At 44.4% G+C, this 26,260-nt stretch overlaps 1 protein-coding gene and 1 long non-coding RNA gene across 3 annotated transcripts in view; one reads left to right on the top strand and one right to left on the bottom strand.

Annotated features, from left to right (window-relative positions):
* The window catches only part of SIK2 (salt inducible kinase 2), a 348,026-nt gene that overhangs the window by 65,324 nt on the left and 256,442 nt on the right, over nt 1-26,260 (bottom strand). For both annotated transcript variants that reach the window (XM_069225002.1, XM_069225001.1), the window contains exons 8-9: nt 23,100-23,252; nt 5,434-5,598 (exon numbers count right to left, since the gene is read on the bottom strand). In XM_069225002.1, coding sequence (XP_069081103.1) covers nt 5,434-5,598; nt 23,100-23,252 — 318 coding nt within the window. The remainder of the gene's footprint in view (nt 1-5,433; nt 5,599-23,099; nt 23,253-26,260) is intronic.
* Nucleotides 1-26,260, top strand: part of LOC138285277 (uncharacterized) — a 38,206-nt gene that overhangs the window by 9,054 nt on the left and 2,892 nt on the right. The window lies entirely within an intron of this gene.

Here is a 26,260-nt window from a genome sequence, read left to right as displayed (position 1 = left end):
ACCATTTACTAAGATTTTCAGCTCTTCACTCATCTCAGCAGTCATTTACCAACAGCCACAGTCCTAGCTGCATTCCTTTAGTTCTGGTGCATCCATTTAACCTTAAGCATAGACGTTTATCTTCAGCCATTTAGCCAAAGTTGTAGCCATTTTCCAATATTTGTATTCATTCATCATTAGCCAAAGCCAATTATCAATAGCTAGAGGCATTTAAGTTTTAGGGCCAGATGTAGCAAAAAGAAAATTTGCGAGTTGCAAATTGAGAGTCCATGCGACTCGCAATTTGCAACTCGCAAATTGGTATGCAGTACAGTGTCTCAGACACCGTCTGCGAGTCGCTATGGGGTCGCAATGACCCACCTCATTAATATTAATGAGGTGGTTCGCCAATTGCGGCACCATAGCGAGTCTAGGCACTCGCAAACATGGAGGCCTGCTGTCGTCAGCAGACCTCCATGTTCGTGACTGCTTTCTCAATAAAGCAGTTTTTTTTTTTTTTAAGTGTAGCTCGTTTTCCTTAAAGGAAAACGAGCTGCACTTTAAAAAAAAACGAAACCTTTAGTTTCGGTATTTTTTCAGGGCAGGTAGTGGTCCTTTGGACCACTACCTGCCCTGAAAAAATAGTATTGGGTCCATTCGCAAAGGGGAAGGGGTCCTCCAAATTGCGAGTGGGTTACCATCCACTTGAAGTGGATGGTAACTGCGACACCCTTTGCGACCGCATATGCGGTTGCAAATGGTATTGCATGCCACTCCGAATCGCAAATAGGAAGGGAACACCCCTTCCTATTTGCGATTCTGAAATGCATATTGCGAGTCTGTCCCGAATCGCAATATGCATTTCTGCATAGCAAAGAGGCATTTGCGCCTCGCAAACGGCGATTTTCGCCGTTTGCGACGCGCATATCCTTTGCTACATCTGGCCCTTAGTAATTTACTAACAGCTGTTGTTGTATCTTTAACTACAGAAATGTATCAATGGGTGCAGTTACTTACCAACAGCTGCAGTAACTAACCCATAACAGTAGTCAATAGCTCATAGCTGAAGTTGTACGTCTGTAAGTAGTTATTTACAAACACCTACAGTAATTTATCCTTAACTACAGTTATTTAAAAATACTCTGGGACATTTACCATTAACCGCAGTCACTTAAGAGTCATTTATCCATAAACAGAGTTGTTTACAAGTAGCTGAAGTCGTTTAACCGCAGGAGTTATTGATCAACAATTGTAATCATTTACCAATAGCTGACATCATCTCTCTAGCTGCAGTCATTTACCAATTGCTGCATTACACTACCTGTACCTGCAGTAAATAATACATAGTTGTAGCCATATGTCCTTAACTGTAGTTATTTACAAATAGCCAGAGTCATGTATCCTTAGCTGCACCCACACCCCCATAGTTGCAGACAAAACCTACTTCTGACCCATTTTGTTGTTGGCTGTATATTTGACACATTTTGAGTAAATGTCAAATATAAAACAGCAATATTCAAAACTCCAAAAGCTACCTTCATGGGAACACACTACTGCGGGGAAGTTTATTCTTTGGTCAGCAGGACTGGCACCTTTCACAGAATCTCAGTGCAGTACATATGAACTGATTTCAAGCCCCTCCCACAGTTCCCGATGGTGGCAAAGACTTGTGCCAGTAAGTACAGGAATGAAGTATAGCATTCCGGTTCTTGGAGCTGGTTGCAATGGGGACATATTTCTGCCCAGCTTTTGCCCGCTGTCCCAAAACAGCAGCTAATCACAGTTATTCTTTACAGCACAATGAAAGGGGCTAAATTTAGTACAGTAAACATTACATAGGTACAAGCAAATATTATTGCAACACAATAAAAAGGTGGGTTTTTGGGGTGATACTTGAAGAGGGAAGGGACACTTTGGTGGATAATTATGGATCAACTTAAGCTCTGCTAATATGCACAAGATATTATTTAAGGTAAAGGTGCATTATCAGTGTATCATAAGTGGTCACATGTACTGTCATAAACCAGCTCACTGGGCTGAGGTGGCATTTGTACCCTTTCAGGGGAGGAGTACCCTCTCCAGGTAGTGACTGAAATAAAGCACTAGGAGCAGCACTAAGATTAGTGGGGTCCTCACGAGCAGCACTCACTCAGTGGATTGGATGGGCCTCCTCTGTCACGCTCTATCTCTTTGTTCGTTTCAACAGTGCTTTATTGAAAAGCTTTGTTGCTTTACCATTATTTCCAACTATTTGAAGGTTCATTGGTAGTGCATACTGCGTTTATAAGCCTTCGGGTCTCTCAAGCTTTCACAAGTGACCCAATAGTCTGATGCTCCCCTTCTCTTCTTTACCTCTATGTTTGTGTCTCTCTACTTCTCTTTCCACTGCGCCTTTACTATCTTTATTCTTGTATCTTTATCTCTAGGTCCCTATCTTCCACTTATCCTGCTTCTCACTCTTTCCCTCTTTCTTTTTCCATTTCTCTGCCCCCTCTTCATTTGGCTCTTCTATTTTGCTTTCTTTTCTCACTTCTCTCTTACTACATGTGCTCTACATTTCCCACTCTTTCTCCTTCTACCTCCTTTTCTTTCTTTCTTTTTAGGTCTCGCCTACCAGACAGTGAAAGTGGTCTGCTAACAAAAAATCATTTGTGGTCTACACTAAGTAGTTACACTTGGCTCAGAGCCCGCTCACTGCTTACATTGATTTCATCACTCCCCTTTCCTTACTTCTTCAACGGCTCTCTTTCCTCTTTTTGTGCTTGCCCATCTCCTAGAGCATTGACTCTTTAACCATCCTTTTGACTGGCTGACTTGTATGCTTTTCACACTAATTTTTAGGCAACTACTCTTTCATCAAGCACTTCATGAGAATGCATGTGTTTTCTATCTAATTTCTCGGTGTGTTTCTAACTGGTGAAAAAACAACCAATGGTCAGAATTATGCTCTACCGTGTCCGCTCCACTCCCCATTGTTTCGCTACCTCTTGCAGTCATTTACATGTTTCTTTGTAGCAACTTGTTTGGAGGGCCCAACAACTCCCATTTGGTACCAGGCTTGCTGCTACAAGAAATGAGATTTTGCCCACTAAACATTTTTTTTTTTGTCTTTACTAACCAAAGTGGCATCCACCACTTAGCTCAGTCAATAAAAAAAGAAAAAAGAAAATAATGGCGCCCATGTTGTTTTATAGATGTGTGCATGTGTGGGGACCCAAGCACAAGCATACATCATAACAAATGCGTTTACCTGAAAAATGATGCGACCAGCAACAGCGGCCTTGTCTTACCTTTCTATTGTTTCTTTGTTGTGCACCATTGGGAAAAAGCATTAGAATAGCAAAAAGGACTGCAAGGTGAGATTATTGGCTTTGCAATGCGTGTTTCTTTCAAATTATTAAATTCTTTATCATTCATTCTCTTTCTCGTTTTCTTCTTACAACTTTAGAAATTGGCTTTCTAATCTATTGCTCAGGTGAAATGTGGCTAGTCTATGACATAAAATCATCTTCAATAAACTTACTGAAATCTAGGCATTCATGATAACTAGGTATTGCAGTATACAGCCTTTCCAAACAAAAGATAGCCCAATATTTGTTGCAAAATCACAAAATTAGCCAACAAGTCGACTATAACGTGCACTGCAAAATATTACTCCCCCACAGTCTCTTGTGTCACTCTTTTTCCGAGCACCTATTTCACTTTTTGTGACATTTATTCCTGGTGACAAAGAATGTGCTTTTTTTATGCATAGTGTAACAGATAAAGTACTTGACGAGTCCAGTAACGTCTTAAAGCGGCAGACCTCTTATAAAACGAAACGTTCCGCAATGACCGGCATGTTTTGACCTGCTTGGTGCTCGTCTTTGTTATTCAGATAATGTGTTTTAATGGTAGCTGAAACAACAGGATGGTGAATACAAACACATTTCATTGTTATAAAGAGTAAAAAATGCCTTTAACGGTGCGAGGCACCTTGTTTTTTGTTTAGGGTGTCTCTCATAAAGTGGGTGATAATTTCCAAGACATGGGCCAGATTTCCTCACCTTCACGCTGGTGCAGTGCACTGTCGAGCTGACATCTGCACAGACTCTCCAGTACAAAAACTGTAAATGTACCGACCACGTAGGGCAAAAAGAAGAAAATAACGTTTTCACAACTGCATGCACCAGCGCAACGTTACTAAGTTAGTCTGAGTAGAAGTGCACACAAATCTTTCTCTTTGACCTCGAAAAGGTGGGTGGAGATTTGGTCAGCGAGTCACTGCAGACTGGTGGCCTGCCCAGGGATGGCTGGCTACCTGGCCGCATGAATTGGCTGTCAGTAAGTGATTTCACTCACTGACGCCATGGGCTGTACTGAAGCCGGAGCTGCAGCAGGTAAAACTTCACTGCTCCACTGCTGCACAATGACTATTTCCTGCGGATCCAACCCTTAGGTTAAGACTTTAGGCAGTATAGAAATAGTAGTACTTGATTTCAAGGTGGCAGCTTACTAGTGGCATACACATGCAACAGTAAGGCTCACAGATATTCTTTTTTTAAACATCACTAAATTCGCACTTTAAAAAGTACAAAAAATAAAAAATAAAATAAAAAAAGAAGGCAGTTGACAGGCACTATTCTTCAAAACTTTTCACATCCACTCTCCTGAGATGAACTTGCAGACCTGTTTGACATTATTTAAGGGATAAACTACCCTCTATTGTACATTATAAGGATATAACAAGGAACCGAGGAGTTCCATATTCATGTAGAGAAACGAGGGCAAAGCCAGACTTCCCTTAGAAGGTTATGGAACTCAGAGGTGACTTGCAATGTCCTAATCACATGCACCAGGTGATACTTTAATGTATATTATACATGGTCACACGATCACCTTTCCAACAAACCACTTAAAACCCTGGTGCGTATCTGTTTCATATGAGAGAGCGACCATATTTGCAAACACAAAGATTACAAATAAAACTTCTAGTGCACATTATAACACATCAAAAACCTGTTCGATATTTATCGCAAAAAGATATTAGAAACAATTCAATACAAGTTAGTTATTTAAAAAAAAAAGAAAATGCTGCACTGGCTCAGAATGAGTGGAAGCATGCAGAAAGATCCGAGCTTTTCTCCAAATATCTAAGGAGTGGCAAAAATAAACATGTTCTCTCTGCTTGTCATTGTAAGCGACAGTTTTGTTGCTCAACAGTTGCTTCAATTATACTATGTAGGCACACTAACATCAGAACAAGACTGTAATAACTTATAATAGTAGTTTTCGGACGTCTTTTCTTTATAGTAAACGTATGAGTATGTCAACTTGCCGATTATAAAGGAATTAGAAACTGGCATCCATACAGGAGTTATAAATGCCTGTGTATTACATATGGGTGAGGGATAATGATATTACAGTCTGCATCTAGATGGTAACACTTATTGGCATGGGGATTTCATCCCTTACCTTGGGTGTGTTGACATTCTCCTCTTCCATGAATGGATGCTCAGTTTGACAGACCGATGGCGGGAAGGAGAAAGAGTCTGCCGTGGACGTGTGCGACAGAACAGGGGTCCTCATTAGTCTGATATTCTGAGACATCATGTTCACAGGAGGGGTGACCACATTGGCCTATACATAAAAAAGTACAAGTTACTTATTTGTACTATTTAATGAAAAAATAAATTGTTCCCACATTATTATTTTTTTTTTACCAGCATCACGATTTCTTGGTTTGCTGTAGGCAATTTGCATCTCCTAGTATGTGTGTTTATCCATAAGCCAACTGACCAGCTAGGAGAATTTTGAAGAGGTTGCTACTTTTGAAAAGTCAAAGGTCCAACACAGGCCGGCCTCTGCTTTACTCAGAGTAAAATCTGCCTTATCAAGAACACAAAATCAATAGTTGGGCACGGGGAGATTCTTATTATAAGTTCATGCTGTCTGGTAACCAATGTCTTGAGGGCAGGTTAATTCATGTAGGGCCATTAGGTACTGGGTCCAATTTCCGAAGAATTTATGTATCACAAGAATGTAGGTTTGTATGCTCCCCAACTCTATCCTTTTATTGGCATTCCCGATCCTGCACAGGTTCCCTGCAGAACTCCAGCCAGCTCTTCCCAAAAGATATCAGAATAATCAGCTCTTTTGCAAATCATTCCTCCTGCAGTTATAGTGAGATTTATTGTTCCAGCTCAGTCTAGCTAATGTGTTGGAACATCCACAAATAATCTTTATCTGTTCGAGAATCAAGATTGAAGAACCTTCTAATTCAGTTCCTTCTGGTGACAGGCTGTGCTGTGTCAGCTCTTCTATCTAACTTATTTGGTGACATCACTTTTATTCATTACTTTTTTGGAGCTTACCTGATACGTTGCCACTTGATGATCATTTGTCGGAATTCTAGTCCTCTAGATAGATTTACTCCTGGGCACTTATGTTCCCATGCTCCATTAAGTGACAGCGATTTGTGCACATGAAGGGAACATTATTTTTACTTAATCCTTTATGTTGCCAAAAATTGTCTTCCCTGACTGTCTGTAACTACCTTCCTGACGAAGACTCCATCACATAATACAAAGGAGGTTGAAACATTGACATTTACAGTTTTGATTTAAACTATTTTATCATTTGCCTTTTAGAGGCACATCAAGCAAATTGTACCACCGCTAATGGGCTCTAAGGAAGGCTTTAGCAGAAACCTCACTTTCTTGATATATTCAAATGTGACACTATACTTTGTCTCTCAAATTGGAAACAGAAGAGTACCGATCCATCACCTTGAAAATGTTAGCACCTTTTTTGGTCAAATCAATTGTTTACGTTACTGTGGTTTCAATATTTATATTACCTGTATGCTATATTTTTTAAGCCACCCATAATGCTTTGTAAATAACTCCTTTTCAGTGCTGATTTATTATTATTTTCTGATACACCGTGATCTAGGCTCATGAATTTACTTCAACAAGTGTGTTTGAAGGAGCTGCCATACCAGAATACAGGAATGTTGAAACTCCTAGTGAAGACAATGGAGTGGGTGGGTTAGGGCCCATAATGGCTGGTACAGAACTTCTGTCCCAGCATTCCAATGTTTGTCTTACTGTTTTTAACCTAGAGCATTCCACCCCCCATGGGTGGTATGTTCTAATAGCATTATATCCCTTCAGCTTCAGGATAAAACTGTTGGTAAAGGCCCTCGCCCATCTGGGGCCATTAACAACTGTTACTGCCCACCAAGGCATGCTATAATGCTTAATTATGACACAGTTTGCTTACTAATATATATAAGGGGTGTCAGAGGATGAATATTTTGCTATGACAGCTAGTGCAAAACCGGTATCTCGTTTCTATAGCATTTGATATTGAAGTTTGTGTTGGCTTCAACATATCTGTATCAACTACAATTTTGAAGATAATTTGGAAACGTCTACGCAGAAACATAACAGTCTGGGAGACACCTCTATGAATAAGGAGTTCGAGGGACTGGTATGTTACACACTGTATAATATGAGCTTATTGGAAGATAAAATATGATTAGTAAAGTTCAAGATCTGCCCAGCTCTTACACAACTTCAATTTGTGCTTTAGCTCCCCAGAAGTTTTTAGAGCAGGCATTCCACTTCATAAAAAGACTGCTTTTGAAAATGTCTCCACCATGAATCCATTTTAGAAATAATTGGTAAATCGAATGTACCAGGCAAGAATGGTAAAACGTGCAGTGGGTTCAGCTTAAACTGAAAAAAAAGTTAGGTTCATATTCTTAATTTATGCCCAAGTTTAAAGATTTAGAAAATTCGATATTTGAAGGACGTATGGGTAGAGCGCCCGCCCTGCAGTGGGGGGGCGCGGCCCGTTAGGGGACAGGGCCTCCGAGGCCCTGGGGCACTCCACCACCCTTTTCCCCTCTGCCGGGGGTGCGGGAGTCGGCCGGATTTCCGCCTTGACGCGCTCGCGAGGCGTTGGGGCGGAAGTCATGCCACAGGGGGCATGTCGTGGGGCCGACGTTGGCCGCCCGCCGGTTCCAGCCGCCGCACACTAGTGGGGGGCTATTTAAAGGCCCCCCCAAGAAGGGAAACCCCTTCTTTACCTGTGCGTGGCGGCGGGACCTGGCGTGCGGCCCGCGTTTGTGCTGCTCATACCTTCGGTGCTGCTCCTACCTTCGGTGCTGCTCCTGCCTTCGGTGCTTGTGGATTCCTGTTCCTGGCTGAGGCGCACGCGGTGGCGGAACCTGACGTGCGGCCCGCGTGTGGTGCTGTCCGGAAGCATCCTGCCTTCGGTGCCTGGCGGTTCCTGTTCGTGGGGATTTCTCTTGTCGACCCATCGGAGGCTGTTTCTTCCATCGAGGTCAGTTTTGTCCACAGAAGCAAAAGCGAGGCGCGCCTATTTTAGTTTGCACGCACTGGGTAGGGGGGAGACCAAGTGCGGCGCTGCGGAGCTTCTGCGCGTTTTCAAATGTTTTAGTTCTTGGTAAGGTGCAGTATTTTCTTGCCTGGCATCACAGGACTTTTCCTTTTTCTGCTTGCCGTGGGAATGCTGGGGGATGGGCTGTTTGTTTATTTACCAAGGCCTCACCAGAGTTCCCACGTGAGCATCTGGAGTTGTGCTTAACCGAAGAGGCCACGAGCCGCCCAGAGTCCCTTCCATTTGAATCGTTACTTGTAGTCACTGCTTATTTTGGAACCCAGTTATTACTGTGTTTCTCACCTTTGACCAATTGCTGCTTAAATTTGGGAGCCATAAACACTGCGTTTAACAGGCGCGGATTTTAAAGTGCAGGCAGTGATTCAATGACGCGCGCCGTGTTGTTAATTGTTTGTTGGGCAAACTCCACCCGGTAGAGGGGAATGTGTCAATGAAATACAGTTCTAAATAACGACATTTTAGAGTCATTGGTGGCCCTCGGCGGTCTTGCTGTCAAGGGTCAGGCGTGTCACTAAAAAATTGAACTGCTGAAATTTAAAAGCTGGGTTGTTCCTTGGGCTTGCTCAGTTGTTGTTTTGTTTAAAAAAATAAAATTAAAAAAAGGGGTATTTTGTGTGGGTGGCCCATTTGTTTGGCAGGTTATCAGGAAGAAAAGCATTCCTGGTAGGTGACCTGGTTGATCCTTGTCTTTGACGCTGTTGTGTTTGCATTCTTTTCAGGTTCATCAAAAAAAAACGAGACAGGGGTTATACTAGCGTTTAAGCGGTTATACTAGCGGTTAATCAGCCTTAGCAGCTTCACTCAGGTTAGCCCCCCCCCCTGTAGTCCAGCATGCCACCAAAAAAGGCGAGCACTCAGAAAGGGAATGGGCGTGACCCTGAATTATCCCAGCTGCTAAGATTAGTCCTAGAAAAATTAGGGAGCGAGGACACCGGTGAGGGCAGCGGGGGCCCCGAGATCATGGGGGGCAAAGTGCGGGGTTCCCGCCCAAAACGGTCACATGTGACCCCCAGCGCGGCTTTCCCTCCGGTTAAGCGCAGAAGGAATGGTAAGGCGCAGGTGCCGGCCACCATTGTACTTACACTCCCTGCAGCAGTCCCGGCCACCATCTTTTTGTCACCCCCTGCGGCAGCTAGCCTCCCAAGTCAATCAAGCGGGCCCGCGGCCGCACCCCCGCTCACTGTGCCACCACCTACGCCTCAAGATCTTGGTTCGGGTTCCACGGCTCCCTCAGGCGGGGGTATAGAAGGGGTTCTAGCTGATATTCGTAATTTCTTGGCGGCCTTAACACCTGCAGTTCAGCCCGGGCCATCATCCACACTTAATCAGGGGATAGCTGTACCCGCGCCACCTGGTCCACCGCCTGTGGGCTTGCAAAATTCCCGGGCGCAAGATCAAGAGCCATCTAGGCTGGCGTTAATGGAAGTGTCTAAGCTATTGGCTGGTATTAACGCCCCGGCCACCACCGCCCCACCACCCACTACACCATGGGGGGCGGACGGGTCGTGGCAAAACACAGTAGCTGACTTAAAGCGCCAGGTGGATTCCCTAGTGGCAGCGCACTCCTCAAACCCGCCGCAGTCCGTGGACAATAGCCCGTGTGTCGCCCCGGCACCGAGCATTTGTCTCTCATCTCCCCCTCCAGTTCAGGGCATCCAGCCCAACTCAAGCAAGCTTCCGAGTCCGGACATCCCGGCCAAAGAAGGGACGACAGATTCATTATTATCCAGACCAGGTAAGCTGGCAGCCCACGTTAGCACAGAAACAAGGGAAAAAATTTGGAAGGGAGACTTCGTGGACATTTTCTCTTTAATAAGGGCTAAAAGAAGGGAGATTGAAGGGAAGGAGAAAGAGCATAAATCATCTTCCTATAGTGAAAGAAAGCCAAAAATCGAAGAAAACATCACAAATTGGCTATTTGGCTTTAATGTTTTTATGTCAATCCTGTTGGAGAAAAAAACAGAGTTGGCACCTCTTTGATTTATTATGCCACTAAGATATTGAAAGCTCAACACACGTACGGGGGGTCCGCTTGGTTGGAGTATGATAGGGATTTTCGTTGGGCGAAAGTAGAGGATCCCTCCATTGGGTGGGATCAAACAGAAGTGAATGTGTGGCTCGAATGTGTTAACAACAAGGTCCCAGTGAGGCAGCCCTTTCGGCCCCAGTTGTCTGGCGAGAAGAAAGGGTCTTGCTGGGCATTTAACAGAAAGACATGATCACGTCCCGCAGGAACATGCAAATTCAAGCATAACTGTTCCTTTTGTGGACACCCTTCCCATCCTGAATCCAAGTGTATTAAGAAATCTAAAGAGCGGGTTCGGGACCCCAGTAAACCATCAAATTGATTCTTCTCTCCCCTCCCCGGTCAGGTTAGAAGCGGTACGCCCTTGGTTGAAGGCTTACCCTTCTTTGGACGCGGCTTCGGTACTTCTTAACGGTTTTTCCTTTGGCTTCAGGATTCCTGCCCCTAACGTTTCTCCGGTAAATCACTGTAAGAACTTAATATCTGCCTTACAGAACACTTTGGTGGTTGCCAAGAAAATAGAGAAAGACAGGTCCCTGGGCAGGCTGGCCGGTCCTTTTAGGCACCCTCCACTATCTGGTTGTGTGTGTTCCCCGTTGGGGGTGGTTCCAAAAAAGGAAGCAGGTCAGTTCAGACTGATCCACAATCTTTCAGCCCCTCGGGGGTCATCAGTTAACAATGCCATCGATCCGCAGGTATGTTTAGTTCGTTACGCATCAGTGGACAATGCGGTAGAGAAAGTTAGGGCGCTGGGCCGGGGGTCTATGTTAGCAAAAACCGACATTGAGTCTGCCTTCCGTCTGCTTCCCGTGCACCCCGAGGACTACCATTTGCTGGGTTTTCAATTCAGGGGGGAGTACTACTTCGACCAATGCATGCCCATGGGTTGTAGCATATCTTGCAGTTATTTCGAGCAATTCAGCTCCTTTCTTCAGTGGGTATTCTCACAACGTACAGGACACCGGGAGGTCATTCATTACCTAGACGACTTCTTGATTCTGGGACCCCCTAATTCTGATAGATGCAGGTGGGCCCTTCAAGCTTTAATCGCATTGTTCAAAGAATTTGGGGTTCCTTTGGCCCCCGAAAAAACGGTCTGCCCTTCTACTTGCATCACTTTCCTAGGGATTGAAATCGACTCCATGGCCGGGGAGTGCCGCTTGCCGTTGGAAAAACTGTTGCCTTTCAAGGAGTCCATTAAGGCTATATTGTCTCAAGAAAAGGTGACCCTGCACCAGCTTCAGGTACTGGTGGGTCAGCTGAACTTTGCACTAAGAATCATTCCCATGGGTCGCCCCTTTTCTAGGTCAATAGCTCGCTCAATGGCAGGGCTAAAAGAAAAACACCACCACACTCAGCTGTCTAGAGAGGTTAAGGACGATCTGAGGTTGTGGGATCTGTTCCTCAGGACATTCAACGGGTCGGTCATTTGGCTGCATAAAGCAATATCCAGCCCTACGCTGGGCCTTTTCACTGACTCCGCGGGTAGCATAGGTTTCGGCGCAATTTTGGGCCCTTTATGGTGTAGTGCAGACTGGCCTAGAGATTGGGTCAGGCAGGGTTGGACTAAGAATATAGCGTTCTTAGAATTATTCCCGATTGTGGTCGCTGTGAACATCTGGGCAAAGGAGTTCAGGAACAGGGTGGTAATTTTCTGGTCAGATAACATGGCGGTGGTGGAAGTTATCAACCGCCAAGGGGCTTCCTGCCCCTTGGTTTTGCGCCTTTTGAAGCACCTGATTCTGGCTTGTCTTCAGCACAAAATCACGTTCAAGGCAAAGCACGTACCTGGGGTGCATAACAACGCAGCTGACGCATTGTCTCGTTCATTAATGCAGGATTTTTTGCGGCATCACCCCCAGGCGAAGGAGAAGATGACGGAGTTCCCAGAATCTCTGTGGAAGATTGGTGCCCCTCCCTCCCAGACTTAGTAGCATCATCCTTGGCCCCACGCACAAAAACAGCTTACGAGAACAGTTTTTTACTTTACAGGCGATTCTTGCATGCCCGGCATATTGTAGACACATTTTCTGAACCAGCAATGGGGGCGTTTCTTCAACATCTGCGTAGCCTAGGTCGACCTGTGTCATGCGCGAAGGCCCACTTGGCAGCGATACGTTTCTTCGCGAAGATAGTTAATTTGGAGAGGCCTCTGAATACTTTCATCGTAAAACAGGCTTTGCGGGGTTGGGCCAAGGGATCCCCGGGTTGCTCTGATGCCAGACGTCCCATCACCCCTCCTTTGCTAGAAAGTATTTTAAGGGTGCTCCACACCGTCTGCTCTTCACCCGCCGAGGCAGCGCTTTTCGCCGCAGCCTTCACTTTGGCCTTTTATGGGGCTTTCCGCATCAGCGAGTTAGTAGGCTCTTCCAAGGGTGACCACTTGGGGGGCCTACAACAGAAAGACGTAACGGTTTGCAATGGGACTCTATACATTATGTTGCGTAAATCAAAGACCGACCAGCTGAAGAAAGGAACACGCATCACACTCGGTGAGGCGCCTGGTTCCCCCTTATGCCCTGTATTAATCACAAACAATTATATGGCAGTGCGCCCTATGGCGGAGTCTCCGGCCTTCTTTATTCACCCCTGGGGAGACTGCCTGTCACGCTACCAATTCGCAGAAGTCTTTAAATTGTCCCTGAAATCAATCGGAGTGGATCAGCAAGGATACTCATCCCATTCCTTTAGAATTGGCGCAGCCACGGTAGCGGCGGCAGAAGGCCTTCCAGCGTCCGCTGTAAAAAATATAGGTCGTTGGTCTTCAGAACGTTACAAACGTTACATCAGGCCAGAGTTGGTGTAACAGGGACTGGGTTGCTCAGTGGTGATGTCTCACGCGCATGTTTCTTTTCTTTCAGTCAGATGCCTCAGCGAGTAGTCTGGGTATTGGGGCATTCATTTGTCCGTCGGGCGGCATACCGGTTGCAACTGCTCCGTGGGTCGAAACCGGCAGACTTGCACAACGTGGCTTTTCGTTAGTGCGGCATTGGCGGAGGAGGCATCACCCAGCTGCAACATTTGGTCGAATTGGCGAGTAGTCAAGGGGGACTGCAGTCTCCGGACCTAATCATCATTCACTTGGGGGGCAATGATCTAGTGCGTTTAGGCCGGAAGACCCTTAGGGAGACGGTATTCCTTGAAATCACAAGAGTGGCAGAGCAATTCCCGGGGGCAGCATTCGCCTGGTCACACATGGTTCCACGTCGTAAGTGGGGGCAGGGATAAGATCTCGAACCATCAATGTGTCAGTTCGCCGGCTGAATGCCGAGATGGCAAAACTCTGCCCAGGCCCTGGGCGCCTATGGAATATCCCCCACAAACTGCTGAAAGGCGTGCACATGTTTCACAACGACCAGGTGCATTTGTCTGACGAGGGAACCGATCAATTTATCGGTGACATGTGGGGTTTTGCCCGCAGCCTCTTTTTGGGTGGGGAGGGCGAAGGACCTTTGGGGCCCTGGTCGCCCTTGTGGCGGAAATTGAGATAAAAATGTGACTAGAAACAATAGGAGGGGGTCCCCAAGGTGGGGCCCCCAGGAGGACATCTGGGATAGGATCCTGAAGTTCTGAGCCAACCAGCGGATGTACACACTACATCAGGGGGTAAGAGACCTCAGATCGCTGGGGGAGAACATGGGGCTCCAGCTCTTGGCTCCCCCCATTACACCCCAGGGCTGATTGGTGTTTGGAGGGGGGGCGGAACCCTAAACTGGAGGACAAGGCACCGGGTAGTCAGGGTAACTGTCCCTCCTACGGATACAGGTGAGACACGGGTCACCTGTGTGGTCCAAATGGTGGTTCAGGACAGGAAGGGATCCTGTCAGATTGGTTATGGTCACAAGTAATTTCTCAGTAACATGTAAATAAAAATGTTTTCTTTATTGACTAACCTTGCTATACTTGCTATTTGATGTTTGGCTTGTTGAAGTTATGAGTTATTTCATATGATGTCTTTTTTTAAAATAAAAGATATTTCTTCCAACGAATAAAGCTTGTCGTCTCGTGCATTCTTGGTGGGGGGAGTGTGGGCCGACTGGAGGCCTCCGGATCCTAGGGTAGAGCGCCCGCCCCGCAGTGGGGGGGCGCGGCTCGTTAGGGGACAGGGCCTCTGAGGCCCTGGGGCACTCCACCCCCCCTTTTCCCCTCTGCCAGGGGTGCGGGAGTCGGCCGGATTTCCGCCCTGACACCTCGCAAGGCGTTGGGGCGGAAGTCATGCCACAGGGGGCATGTCGTGGGGCCGACGTTGGCCGCCCGTCGGTTCCAGCCGCCGCGCACTGGTGGGGGGCTATTTAAAGGCCCCCCCAAGAAGGGAAACCCCTTCTTTACCTGTGCGCGGCGGAGGGACCTGGCGTGCGGCCCGCGTTTGTCCCACCCACCCTCTCCTTTATGTTAGTAGTTTGGAAGGAAGTTGGGAAATTGAGATAAAAATGTGACTAGAAACAATAGGAGGGGGTCCCCAAGGTGGGGCCCCCAGGAGGACATCTGGGATAGGATCCTGAAGTTCTGAGCCAACCAGCGGATGTACACACCAGATCAGGGGGTAAGAGACCTCAGATCGCTGGGGGATAACATGGGGCTCCAGCTCTTGGCTCCCCCCATTACACCCCAGGGCTGATTGGTGTTTGGAGGGGGGGCGGAACCCTAAACTGGAGGACAAGGCACCGGGTAGTCAGGGTAACCGTCCCTCCTACGGATACAGGTGAGACACGGGTCACCTGTGTGGTCCAAATGGTGGTTCAGGACATGAAGGGATCCTGTCAGATTGGTTATGGTCACAAGTAATTTCTCAGTAACATGTAAATAAAAATGTTTTCTTTATTGACTAACCTTGCTATACTTGCTATTTGATGTTTGGCTTGTTGAAGTTATGAGTTATTTCATATGATGTCTTTTTTAAAAATAAAAGATACTTCTTCCAACGAATAAAGCTTGTCGTCTCGTGCATTCCTGGTGGGGGAGTGTGGGCTGACTGGAGGCCTCCGGATCCTATAGAACATTGGAATGTTCTAATATGGGCCTTCGGCTCGGGCCTTCAACGGCCGGTAGAGCCTGCTACGGCGGGCTCTCAGGCTATATTAGTCAATGCATATAATATTCGTATAGTGAAGGATGCAATGTAATTATATGAGGGTGGAGAGACAAAGAAAATCTGATTTTTTAAATACATGAAGGAAGCTCTAACAGAGCAGTTCTTAATGCCAGACTTTAAAGGGTACAACCTTGGTCTTTATGGGTAACTGTGGTGGTGATTAATGATCTGTGTTTCTGTACTGAGGGATCATTAGACGCTCTTATGTCATTCCTGATTTTCATGTAGAAAACGAAAATGTAGTCGGTTGTTAAACATTTATGTGAACCACTAGCACGTAAATTTAGCCAGTGTCTAAAATGGAAATACAAAGGTGCTGGTACTCACTGTCTCAGAGTTGCTGTTTGCTACTGGGAAAAGGCCAGTACGTTCTCATTATAATTACTGCTCCCTTACTGAGAAGTGCAGGTACTCTCCCTTCAAATGAAAGAAGTGCAGGTGCTCAGGACCTGATAGCACCTGCACATTGAAAGCAGAGCGTGTCACTTCACACACCTAAAATTGGCTAAGCATATGTTGTAGTTAAAAGAAATGCATGAATTACATTAGTGTGGATTCTTACAATTTGGTGATGACTAAAAAATGTTTTATATTTTGTACAAAAAAAAAAAGACTGCCACGGTGTTCCTGGTGTCCCAGTATACTCTACGTGTGATATGCCTTCTGCAATGTACTTCAGATGTTGACTGTTCTTTTACTATTATTTTCATGGTGCAACTGGGTTTATGTGGTTTTGATAGAATTGTAATTTCCGTTTACTTTTTCCCCCATGATGAATCGATGTAGTTGGTGCAATTGGTGTATATTACAAAAAAAGAAATTGGCTGGGCTTGATGTGTAATTGTTAGTACTAATCCAGTTATGCAGAAAGTAAATAAGATGTGTCTGAACGACGTATTATATTCGCTAACAGGGAATTACCGAGAAGTACTGTCTATGAAATGGCCACGAGCAGCACACACGAAGTGATTTAGTCAGGCAGAATAAAGGGTTGAAGAATCCTGATATATCTGTTGTGCCCTGTCCTTAGAGGTAAACGTGATTTCATTTGGAAGTATTCAATACTGGCCTCGAACCAAGCTCCAAGGGCCAGCAGAGTCTCCCAAAGAGAATAAAGGCATCATACCAGAATCTGCAGTTTCCATCGTTAAGAGCATCATGGCGTATTAATGGTGTAATGTGGTGATCAGCCACGAGTCTTGGGTCTGGATGTTTAGTTTAGAAAAACTAGCATGGGATGGGACAGGTAGCTGTGACAGTACAACATCGAGTTTGTCTTTTTTAACACAGAATAAATACAGCCTTTCAATTTAAGGCACAGGCAGATGTAGAGAGTTGGTCAGAAGCCTACAATTTTTGTCAAGTGTCACCAATTTGGCTATCTCACAAAAAAACTCTTAGCTGTCAGGACTACCCCAGCCCTGCTCCAATATAGAAAACAGCTGAATACCACACAGTGCATCATCATGACCAAGCAACAGTCCACCTCCATTGTCATAACCCACTTACTCCCTCAGTCTCTCACTGACCGCATCTTTATCTTGGGCCCAGTAAAGTTCTTCTGCTTCTGGCTAGATCTGTGCTATAAATTCATATGAAGTGCAAATCTGCCTCCGAGCCGCCTGGTGCATTGTGAAATCTACCTTTTCACTCACTCAACCACCCAGTGCGATTTTTGACCTTGAGGGTATTCTTTAAATGTCCTTTTTGCAGCCAGAAAGTGTGGTCCTTTCATAAGCATGACCTTCTTACCATTTAAGGACAACAGTTTTGCCTTGTGATGCAAGAATCGCGTAGAAGGTATTTTGCTGTTAGATGGCAGAAGTGGTGGTGTAATGCCTGCACGCTGCTCGTTTTCAGCCAAAATTATTTTAGAGCAAACAAATGAACAGCTCTGACCTTTACATTTACCCTGGCTGAAGGACACGATCGGTCTCTGCTTATCTTCAGGCAAAAATAATCCTAAAATTCACACGCGAACCCCAGGCCTGGGACATCAACAATCAGCTAAGTTAAAGGGACCAGTTATTGCACGAGAGAAGAGGGCACGGAGGCCACAAATGCAGCGCATGCTAAATGGGAACACGTAGCCAAGAGTTAACCCTCATGGAGAAAAAAAATGCAGAATATAACCAAGTAGGAATCACTAGCCTGCAGCACACCTGCACAGAGAACAGTAACAGTGTACACACCTGTTCAGAGTAGAACAGTAACGGAGAAGGTACCCTTAGCAAATAGTATGCACTGAAGGCAGCAGGGCAGAAGACACCAAACCACTAACCAAGAGCAAATCATTATATCACTATAGCGGGAGCAACGTGGAACATAGTAGACTTTGAAGAATTATCTTACAACATACATGCCCCTATTTGGGGATAAAAGAACAGCAATGCAAACCTGGGAGCCACAAACTTATAGTGCCACAACATCATATATACATAACTTGGAACCGTTAGCCTACAGTACAGTTGCAGAGACAAGGTAACGCAGAACACATGAAACTATTCTAAAAGAACTCCCATACAGAGATCTGTAGTGCAGACCATCCCTAGCTAGGGACCAGTAATCCAGAGTACACCGGCATAGATAAAAGTAATGAAAAGTACATTGGAGTACAACATACCAGCCCACAGTATACCCACACAGAGAAAAGTACTGCAGAGCGTGCCCAACTACAAACCCCTGGCCCAGAGTTAATGTTCACGGAGAACAGAAATACAGAATATACCTCGACAATAGTATGGCCTTTTATGGGCAACAGTGCAGAACTTGCCCCTAGCACCCTGCATAGATAACAATAACATAGAACAAACCCAACTAGACCACATGAACAAGGAACCACTAGCCTATAGAATACTGCCAGAGAGAACGTGAATACAGAACATCTGCAGCTTTGAGGCACAAGCAAATAACACCTCTATTTTGGTAGATCATGCCTAAGTGGGAACGCAGTACACCCACATAAATTTTAGCAATGCAGAACATGCACAACTAACTACTAACCAATGGTACACCAACAGAGAGAAAGGTAGCAAAGGAAACACATAACGAGGTAGCACTTGTAAAGAGTACACCCTCACAGAGAAAAGGAATACAAAACATACACAGCTTTAAGACATTGGTGACTATTATTCTCGTATTGATAGGACATTCCCAACTGGGAACCCACAGTACACCCAGCATACTTGTCTAACCTTGATCCATCAAGAGAACAGTAACACACAGAGAACAGTGATATCAGAAAATACATAAGTAGGAACCTGCTTGTATAAAAAACAACGGTTATCGCCCTACATTGAACTGAAAGGCATTCATCCAATGAATATCAGCAACGAAAACAGAATGTCATAACCTACTCAACCAGGAACTCAGAGTAGGTGCATGCAGAGAACAGTAGCGCAGAAAATATGTATACAGCATCAACGGAATCACCATCAATCCTCCTATGAAACAGAAATAGAGAGTTCCCCGACTGCGAAGAATTGGTGACGTAATGGGGACGATAGTGCAGAAAACACCCAACGAGGAACCAGTAACGCAGACCAAATGCATATAAAGAACAGTAATGCAGAACGATAATCCATCAACTCGTGAGTCCAAAGTGAATACAGCACCAGAGATTGAAAGCTGGCAGAGGTGAACTCCAACCACACATGGTTAAGGCAGAGGGTAACCCGGTCATACCCGGTCATTCGCATAGACCTAATGGGGTAAGAGGCTCCGAAAGTCGCTGCACTTATATTCTGGTTACATTGCAGAATTTTATGCTGAAAGACTGAGTGTCCCTGAGGACATGTTGTACAGAAAGCTGTAATGATTTTTCGAGCAGTCCTTTGAATACGCTCTCTCTTCTGCACTTTGCAGCCCACTTGCTCTGAGATTGATTGGCTAATAATTGAAAATTCCTTTAGAAATTCTGTGTTGCTCCTTTTTGGCGTAGCGTCAAAACGGACAGGTTATGCTAACCTATTAAGAACACACATGTGGCCCAGACGTGTGCCACTCGAAGGACACGCCCAGGAGCTGATCACGTGACATGGCGCATGCTCCGTGTTGCTCTGAAGAAGCGAACACACAAATTTTCTACAGATGTCCACTATCACGTCGACAATCAGCCCGCTCTGGGTTTGTAACTCGAGCCAAACCTGTGTGCACTGAGCTCTCGGGCAAGAGGCAAAACACGTCTCACCATCTAGGGGTACAACAGAGGACAATGAGCACATCAACTATTTTGTCTCTTTTGTCAAATTTTGTTAGAACAAATCAGTTTTATTTTTTAAACTTACACTAAGACATCAAAACTTAGACAAAGAAAAAACACAATTTAAACGTTCAGCACTTTCATCACAATAACTAATTGTTTTTAAAAAGAGAAACAATCTTCTCTTGTAATGATTTTTCAAAGGGGATAGGCTTACTCTGACTCAGATTAATTTCCCGAGAGAGACTGAAGAGCTATAGCTGAGCTGGGTATATTACTTTTCTTAACCTATATAGCACACGAATTTCAAATCCTCTTAATAATTACTATTTGACATCTGTTGGTTTTGCAAACAACTACGGGAACAGGTCCTTTAATGAAACAGACTTATGGCCTCCTACTAAAGTACACACCTAACTAACTGCAGGCAAGATTTTGGTGCTAACACATTGCCACCCATATTATTATTTTATATATATATATATATATATATATATATATATATATATATATATATATATATATATATATATATATATATATATATATATACACACACATCATGTAATAATGTTAAAAAACATTCAAGACATGCTAGAAATGGGAGGGATGGCCGGTGGTGCTTGAATTTGGCGTTTGGGTCTTAAATGGCCAAACTCCTTATTCAATCTATTGGAAGGAAAACTTTTTAATTGAGGCCAGGATTCATGTTCAGTCTTACCAATATGCCATCTTAATGTCAGATGTCATGCAACAAACCAGAAAATGTGAAATAAGTAAAGATGTGATTAAAAGAAAATGGCTGAGGCAAGCTTTCTGCACAACTGCCCAACTTAAATACGGCTTTCTCATAAGTTACTACAGGGTGCCCTAGCATCAACAACCACAAGCAAAAATGGCTACCTAGGTGCTTTTTGTTACTACAGTATGAACTGACCTGAATAGAAACATCAGGAGGCATAATACAAAAAGTGCCCTGGAGGTGCAATAAATTGGTAAGCGACCCTGCTTTTTGTGCCCAACTAGGGCCCTCGAGTATTATAGGTGGGCCCGCAACTGCTTTAGTGGACATTTGCCACATGCAAGGTGAAAGTGGGACTGGTGGCTTCAAACAGCTGGTCCACATTTCACTAATGCACTGCTTTCACTGCAAGGGTTTGAGTCTGCACTAAGAACAGTGCATTTGCTATCATATGTGGCACTTTCCTGGTGTACGCCCAGCGCACAACACAGCACAGAATGGGATAATAAGCCATTTCCATAATATGTTCATAAAATTTGCAGTTTCACGTAATGTACTTGTTTTTGGCTTTACACGCGCTCTCTCTTACTTTGTGATGTTTGTAAGCTCTATGGCTTTTATACTCTTGATAGCTGCACAGGTATATTTCTTAGATGCTGTGCATCCAGGGACTTATGCAAAGCACTGCACAGGACCACAACCAGCATTGCACCTACTTCCCTGTTTGCTAGCATGCCAAAACCTCTGCCATTCGCGGAGGAAGCTATGTTGTCGCTGCATGTGGTGTCTGCAGGGGAAGGGTGAACCGGGGGTGTCCTTCTGCCCATGTCACCAGCGTGCCAGTCTCGGTTTTATTAGCCAATAGTACTACCAAAGCTGTGGCTCCTTAGTTTCCGTTTCCCCATTATTAGTATTTTCCCTCCAAATCCCAGCATGCCTAGTGGTACTGGCTGAAAAACCAGGAGCATCTGAAAGTCACACTCATGACATGTGGTCCGTTGACAGCTTTTTGTGTACAGCTCCACCTCCACTACCCAGAATGCCTGGTTTCCTCGGAGATAGCCAGTTTCACGCAGAGCAGAAACCTACTCCAGCTGATATGGCTGAAGGAAGGGATACACAGGAACTATTAATAAACTCTTTCAATACTATTCTTGCATTTTTAGAGAGGGCCTTAGCATCTAGTTCGACGAAGAAAGAAGGCATCAGGATCGTGGAGGAAAGAGTGAGCAAGTATGGTCGACAACGTGGGTGTAGGTTGTTAGTCATCATAATTTATTACTAACAACCTTATCAACCATGACAGATTAATCTGTAGGTTTTTATAAATTGCCGATAACTGCAGGTTGACAAAAGGTGAAAATCAAAGAAGTTGTTAAAAAAAAACAAAAAAAAAAAAAAAAACAATCGTACCCTCATTAATGCAGGTGTCAGCTTGCATTGGGATCATCGCTGCAATATTAATTGAAGAACGAGCACATAGCTTGCGGTCATCTTTCTATTCACTTACGTATACACTGACAGAAACAGTTTGCTTGATGCTTTTCCGCTGTGCTTGGCCAGGTACTCCTCTGGTGCACTGGCAATTCTACGGGTATACACCATCACCAAAGCGTCTAAAGCAGCTGCATTGGAAGCTATATACAAAAACATTTGTACCTAGTGATTTCCTTTTTAACTAGAAACACTTGAGAAATCCTCCAATGCTTGTTGTTAGACAGCTGCATAAGCTCCTTGGTATAAGATATCTGTTTTTTTTTTAAAACTGGTGTGCAAATTGAAAGTTGAGGGCGGGGTCGACTCGGATTTTTTTTTCTTTCAAAGGACTAAAGGACCACTGAGTTGGGTACTAATTGTCTCTAGTGTTTTGAGTGCTAAGCAGCAAACGTTAATCAAATATTACGAGGTCACTGTGATTATAACTAATATTTAAAAAACGGGCTGCTACATTTGCCAATCACCGTTACTCTTCATTATATTTCTTAACAGTTTTAAACTCCTGAAAGAAGCAGAACTCAATTCCACTCAAGAATTCAACTGCATACTCGTCTAATCGCTAGTGCATTAACCTGCTAAAATACACTACGTTTCTGTCATGGGAAACGAACGCTATGTGGACCTCGTGGGCCTATTTGCTACTTGGACGCACCTACAATTTTAACTACTCTATTTTACAAGTAATTGTCGACTAAAGGTACAAGCTAAAAAAAAAAAAAAAACTATCGCCGTCAGATCCTGAAGTCACGCATTTCATTGCTTTGCTTGGCCGACAATTTTATTTTTTGTATTCGTTTATTTCTGTTGAGGAAAATAAACGGTTTTTATAAATGGCACAATTATTTGGACTTATGAAAATAGCAAAACACGTCGGGAAAATGAGAAAGGCATTTTTGCCTCCTGCTGGTGGCTACGTGAAGGGGGGATAAGCATGTGTTCTGCAAGTTCTCAGAACACATACTTCAACCGCCTCCGACAACGCAGCTTTCCATTTCAGGGCATTCAGTAAAGGTTATACTCTTTAAAAAGAACACTCCACTCGCTGCAAGGAGACAAAACATGTCGTTACGCGGGAATGCTACAAAGGCGTAGCGCAGAAGCGGCGGCGGAGGCCGCGAGATATTATGGAATTAGTGGGCTAATAGCGCGTTACCTTGGCAACTGTTTGTTCCGCCACCGAGCTGGGCCGACGTTGGCGGGCGTCGAGTCGTGCCTCCACGGGAAAGCTGCTCCGGTGCGATTTCAGCCTCTCCACCAGTAGATAATAAATGGCGGCAAAGTGGTTGTAACTCTTGTTCTGTAGGGACTGGGGTGTGGGGGGGAACAGAAGGAAACAAAAGTGCGTAAAAGTCCAGCCGACCACGGTGCGACACAAAGCAGATAGACTGCTCGCCCCCGCCCCATGTGCCTTTGATGTTTTCATAAACATTGGAACATAGGCCTCTGCATCGAAAGCCCAGGTGTATTTGACTTTGCTTCAAAATTATGAAAAATTAAGTGTTCAGAACGGCAACCAGGCAACAACCCCACCTAATTCATGGTAGATAGTGCACAACTTTTTCCACAGCTAAACTGGAAGCATCACCGATCAAATCAATTCCACATACCAATGGTGAAAGACAGTGCATGTATATTCAATAACCACTGACTGATTTGGCCTGGGTCATACAATCTTCCTAAAGTTAATTAAGCAATATTATCCAAGGGGGAGGGAAGTCCCTAATAATTATTGACTGACATGCTGACAGTGGGTCCCACGGTGAAGCCGGGGGTCCTATTCCACCCCGGTAATTAACTACCGGACAGTGCCCTCGCTCTTTGACAATACTGCTTATTAACTTGAAGAACATTAGTTGAGAGTGCAGGTAATAAATCTTTCACTACATCAAAAAGCGGCTGTGCCACTGCAAAGGGATGCAACAGCCATCATTTGCTGAAGCAAGAGACCCGAGTGGATGAGGGTAGCCCACTCCAAACAATGGTGGACAATGCTCAGAAGGACCGCCCAGGATCATGTTTTGCATCTAGGTTGGCTTGTGCGACTGATGCGCAAGAAGTGGTCTGCCGGGGGAGACCGTGGAACCTGAGAAAATCACCCGGGAGATTGCTAAAGCGTGAGACCGAAACTCTGCCGAGTGTTCCTGTTGACGTGCTGAATTAAGGCGAGGAAGAAAACAATTTGGTTCTCAAATTTTATTACAAGGCACGGAGGCTCTCATTATGCTATTCTTTCTTGCTTTTATTTCAATAGCAGCCAAGATACAACTACAACAGCCAGCATTCCAAGCTGGAAAACTACAAAAACGTGTCATAAAGAAACTAACCAATCAGCACCATAAATGAGTATAAAGTCTTGACTGAGAGCAACAAGCCCTCTTTTCTTGCTGCTCGCAGTCAAGATAAGTACCTCTTTTTTCATTATGCAATATTGTGTTTATTTGCAAGGTTTAATGTTTATAGTTATTATTAGTACAGTTCTGTATGGATATTCAAGTATTTTGTTTATTTGTTTACTGTAATATGCTTCGACTCGTAATAGAACGCAATGTTCTATAACGAGCGTCATACTCGGCCAGCGCAAGTGTTTCCAACCGTTGTTTTCAACGGTAGCGCTCTTACCGGCCTCCACGTCCTGTGGAGACAGCTGCCGACTCCGTCCTCGTTCACACTTAAAAAATAAGTGTCTGTTGTTTCCTTTACTGTCTGCTCCGGAGTGCAAGTTCACGCCCCCTTTTTTCTTCGTGGCCTCTAATACTTCATGGTTTTGGAAGCTGCAGGAAAGTTAACCCTTCCTTTTCCGGTGGGTTATTCTTTCTATTTTTTTCATCCAGTTATTTGAACTTTTAATTATTTGGGCCCACATTTTCTTCAATAATACTTAAATTATAATAATTATGTTTTGAATAAGTTACAAAATATGGAGAATTATTCTGAGGATGAAGAGGCACGAATTTTCAAGGACAATTTGGATTAAAGACTCTGTCCAAAAAGCGGTGTCAAACTCTATGACAGATTTTTCTAAATCTTTTGAGGCTTCTGTAAAAAAATCACTAACTTTAGATACATCTGGATCTGCTCCTAAAAAGACCAAGAAAATATTGTCAGACAATTTTGGTGCAAATATTGACTCTACTTCAAAATTGTCTGTCTTGGAGCCTGGTACGTCCTTTAATCTTAATTTTCCCCTTCATATCAAACAATTGGGAGACACAGATGATGATTTAGGTGATTCTGACAACAATAAGGATGATCCAGACATAATGAACTTGTTCAGGGCCTGTGGAAGAGGTGTAAAACTTATATTTCTAAACTGGGAGAGTCCTCGAAAGTTTACAATGCAAATGAGTCCATTTTCGATTTTTCAGGTCAACTGATGTTTGATCCTGCGCTTATCCGTCACCCAAACTCCACTGAGTGGACGCCTTGTGAACATGTGGCCACTTATGTCTCCAATAAATTACGACAACCTCTGGATAAATTGCCACGTAATAGACTGAAATAAGAATGCCCTAGACCATCTTTACCTAATAACATTTCGTCTACTCCTGTGATTGATCCTAATATGCTTATGTTCTTTACCAAGTTTGGCAAAGACCCCAAAAAAGGGGTGGATAGAGCCTGGAGAAATTGCCAGGACAGATTGTTGGATCTTTCTGGTCCTCTCACGAGGATTTTCGACTTGGCAGAAGAAGCCAGAATGGAGGGCACCAAAGTCGACCCTGCCATACTATCAAATTGGGCTCAGAGAGCTATTTGCCTTTAAGGTAATACTAATGCAACTATGGCACAGGACAGGCGAAAGAGCATTCTGTTGAAAATTGACCCCAAATAAAGAGATGGGTCAGGATGCTAATGGATTGTTTTTTTGGGGACTCCTTTATCAAGGAGCTCAGCAAATATGTGGCCACCTTTGCATCCATTGATAAGGCACAAACTTAATTACAAAAGATATTCCACTCTCGTATTTTTGGCAGGGCCGGCAAAGGCAGGAGCCGCTTTGCCAGCCGAGTTAGTCACAGAGGTCGGTCAATCAGACTAGAGGCTCCTTTGGATCCAAGCAGGATTTCAAGCCACAATTCTATCCACAGAAGAATCAATCATTCAGACAACCTGGATACAGAGCCAGAGGATTCTAAAATTCAGGTAAGAGATCCGTGTTCTGGACTGTTATTCGGGGGGGCGGACAAGTTTGTTTTCATCAAATTGGCAAAAGAAAGCTGCAGATCTGTGGGTGCTGTAAACGGTCTCAGGTTATTGCACAGAGCTTTATTCCAATCCTGTGCAAGAGTGTCTTCCAAAACCGCTGGTGTTTTC

Source organism: Pleurodeles waltl, chromosome 3_1 (genome assembly GCF_031143425.1).
Source record: "Pleurodeles waltl isolate 20211129_DDA chromosome 3_1, aPleWal1.hap1.20221129, whole genome shotgun sequence".
In the NCBI taxonomy this organism is placed as follows: domain Eukaryota; kingdom Metazoa; phylum Chordata; class Amphibia; order Caudata; family Salamandridae; genus Pleurodeles; species Pleurodeles waltl.
The sequence above is the reverse complement of the archived record's forward strand: the minus strand, read 5'-3'. Positions and strand labels throughout refer to the sequence as shown.